General features: G+C 35.8%; 1 protein-coding gene across 1 annotated transcript in view; it reads left to right on the forward strand.

Annotated features, from left to right (window-relative positions):
- Positions 1 to 376, forward strand: part of LOC103153923 (olfactory receptor 63-like) — a 5184-nt gene extending 4808 nt beyond the window's left edge. The window contains exon 3 of the mRNA XM_007575015.2: positions 94 to 376. Coding sequence (XP_007575077.1) covers positions 94 to 376 — 283 coding nt within the window. The remainder of the gene's footprint in view (positions 1 to 93) is intronic.
- The last annotated feature ends 3387 nt before the right edge of the window (positions 377 to 3763 follow it).

The raw sequence follows: 3763 nt of genomic DNA on the forward strand, positions 1-3763 counted from the left end.
CGGGAACGCGGCGCTGCTGAGCGAAGTTTTCGCCCTGTTCATCTCTGTTGCTTGTTGCTTGTTGCCCGTCGCCTTCGTTCTTTTCTCCTACAGCAGCATCCTTTATATCTCCCTGTGCCGCATAAGCGGCTCCAGCGGCAAAGCGTTGCGCACCTGTCTGCCGCCCCTGCTGGGCTTCCTAAACGACAGCGCTTGTACTGCGGTGGAGCTTCTGCAGCGCCGCCTGCAGGCCGGAGATCAGCCTGCATCCTCTGTGCTAACTTCGGTGCTGGTCGTTCTGGTTCCGACCGTGTTAAACCCGGTAGTGTACGGCCTGAATATGAGCGCCATCACCGGATACATCAGGCGGCTGCTGAGCAGCAGGAAAACCGAATGAATCAAATTGTCTTCTTTGGATATTTGCCAATAAAAGAAAACAGAATGTAAGCCCCATATTAGTTTCTCTTTCACCAATCTTTATCCTTAAAGAAAATCATAATTTAAAAAAAAACAAATCACCTGACCTTGTTGTGCTAGTGTATATATTTTAATTGTACAACAGAAATGACTGATTTAAAAATGATTCGCTTCCTGTTCTGCACCTTTAATGTGTGTGTGTGTGTGTGTGTGTGTGTGTGTGTGTGTGTGTGTGTGTGTGTGTATTTTGTTTTTTCATAATGTTCAGGATTGGTTGCTTTGTACAGATTTTGAGTATTTACAGGATGCTTGCTTGAAAATGTATAGTTGTGTATATATTTTATTCTTTTCAGTTGTTTGATGGTGAATGCATCGCTGTAAGATCTCCATTGTGGGGGTTGGAATCTTTTGAAACGGCGTCTCGATCTGTACAACAGTATTTACTCATAATAAAGTGTTGATCTGAATGATTGTTATCTCTAATAGAACCGAAAAGTTAACTAAATGCAATAAAAGATGGAAATAAAGAATGAAAATAGATTTTAAGCATTAAATGGAAAGTCTTTAAACATCACTACGATTAAACCTGCAGTAGAAAACATTCCTGAACAAATTGATTTTGTAAATATTTGCTTAGTTAATGACTTTTTAAGGAAAGAACTGGCCTAACTGAATTCTATTTTTCCACGTTTTTACTCATAAACTGTTTTGCTATCCAATAAACAACCGGGAAATACTAATGTGAGATTCAGATGTTTATTTCAATCTAGGGAGAAAGAATTTTCTTTATTCATAATGAGAAATTATAAATTTGAAAATGCAAAAACTAGGACGAAATGTTCTGTACCTCAGTAACTGCTTTTAAAGATTACAATAACAGCTACCATTTTTGAAGATAAATGCATTACAAATGAAAGTTATCAGGTTTTCAGTAGATTTTTTATTGAATAATTGCAATGAATAGCAGGACAGAATGACACTGAAGGTTCCAGTAATACGGCTTAGAACTGCTTTTTTTTTTCACATAATTTGTCAAAAATGTTAAAAAAAAGAAAAAATATATGTATCCATCATCTTTTCACTAAATGTTTTCTTTTTATTTATAAAAAGACCTATAAAATTGATGAAGTGATCTTTCTTTAAAAGAGGAGTTGGAGAAAGAAATTAAGGGACAGACGTTAATGAGAATATATCATGCAGTAAAAATCAGTAAAATCTTAATTAAAATGTTATGCTGGGTTTAATTCAACATTTGGCCAATTATTAAAGTTAAACCAGTTGAATCGACTCATTTGGGTTGGGATATTTTTAAACAGGATCTGAACTCTAGCACAGATTTGTTCATTTAGTTTAATTCCATGTTTTATAGATAGATAGATAGATAGATAGATAGATAGATAGATAGATAGATAGATAGATAGATGGATGGACTTTCTTCATCCCAACCGGGAAATTACTGTGCAGTTGCAGCATTTTAAATTTCAGAAGCTAAAAAGTTTAAATAATTTGACATAAAAATACTTGAAACTCTCAGGTGATGAAGATGTTCAGTCACTAATTAGCTCCACAGAGAGCAGAGGCCTTTAAAGTCCATCAGAGCCATCGGACCCGAAGTTCTTCAGGTTCTGTTATGGTCGGCAGGTGAACATGTTATTATGCGTTACATCGTAGACATAAAGATGAATTCACTGAGGATTGTAACACTTGGATTATTCAGATGGTTTAATGTTTTTAAAACACAATAACTGAATGTTCCACATGCTGTTGATGCGNAAAATGTTAACAGATTGTTTCTGGATCTGGATATTTAAGGATAAAAAGTCATAGCTGAAAGAAAATAAATCACTGTTTTCTGTTTTACGGAAGTGTTTTTAACATTTCTGATGCAATTCTGTTTTGCATTTTCATGTTTTTTTCCCCTGATTTTAAGAACATATGAATAGAAACTGCTGCTTTGTGAAATATTTCAGCATTTATACAAGTTTCTTGCTTGAAATTTTACGTATGTGTATGTTTTATTCTATAGGTTTTTATTCATTAGTTAAATAAAATCAGAACTAAGAATGACTTCTTTTACATATCTTCCTAATCTGTACAGCAGTAATCATGAATAACAGGTTAGTATTGATCAGAAACATTGTCACATAAGAATTAAAAAAACTGAGCTAAACTGCAATATTAAATCAAAAATCTGGAACAAAATTTGATTTTAACAATTTAACTTAAAGTGTTGAATCACCACTGCCTTATTTCTTGCAGCAAAAAACCGTAGTTTACTTCATTTTAAGAAAGAAGTGGACTAGTCAATCTTTTTATCCTTTAATATGCTTGTCACTGCACCCGTAACTCATTTGCCAGACAATAAGAAATGTAACATTTGATGGATTTCTGTTAAAAGGGTAATAGAAGAGTGGATGGATCATTTTGAGGAACACAACATAAAGCTTTCTCTATTCTTTTTTTAAAATGAGAAGTAAATGTGAAAACATAAAAAGCAGGATGAAATATTCTGCTAATAGAGCAATCTAGAAGAGAAGAAACGTGTTTAATTGGAAGAAAAAAATGATGAGAAAACAATGCAAATGTTAAGATGTGAAATAAATGAGTTTTTTTTTTTTGTTGCTAAAGCACAATGATGTAAACATGTAAAAAAAAGTCATAAAATTAAACTTTGGTAATACTGGCAGGAAACTGAAAGAACCAAATTGAAGGGAACAGATTGATATGATCAAAATTGTTTAGATCAGTGGTTTCCCCTCCCCCCATGGCTTACAAATAGCTGTCTGGTTGAACATGTGTGTGAGCGAAGGCGGGGTGGATTCTTAGAGACTCCCTGTTATACTCAGCCCGGCTCCAGACGAACAAGGGGGGGAACCAAAATGAATCGTAGCTGAACATGGACAACACCAGTAGCCTCCAAGCTACTTGTTAACAAGCTTAAGGTTCTGTATTGATATTAGCTAGTCATCTTTTAGCTAACATTACCTGCATCCAGCAGCTTTACTCAACAGTCGGTTAGTTTGGAGGGAAAAACTGAAAAGTTCTTTGCGTTTTGCTGGTTTGCTGCCATGATCCTAACACACCTGTAGCTCCGCCCAGCAGCAGCAGGTCTCCTTCACAGGTGGAAACCCAGCGCGAGCGTCGTAGCGCTCATGTTGCGTTTAAAGGCGGCTCGGAAAAACAGGTTACCACATGTTAACTGATTAAACAGTTTTAACTGCTGACAAAAGTGACAGAGGACACAGATATGGGAAGTGCGGAAGCCCTTGCTGTATCAAATTGACATAGGAATAACAGAGTTGGCCATTCTAAGGTAAAAACCCAGTGCATACAGTGTTCATGTTTTGTTTTTGTTTTTTCCATCCAG

Source organism: Poecilia formosa, unplaced genomic scaffold (genome assembly GCF_000485575.1).
Source record: "Poecilia formosa unplaced genomic scaffold, Poecilia_formosa-5.1.2 Scaffold367, whole genome shotgun sequence".
Lineage (NCBI taxonomy): Eukaryota > Metazoa > Chordata > Actinopteri > Cyprinodontiformes > Poeciliidae > Poecilia > Poecilia formosa.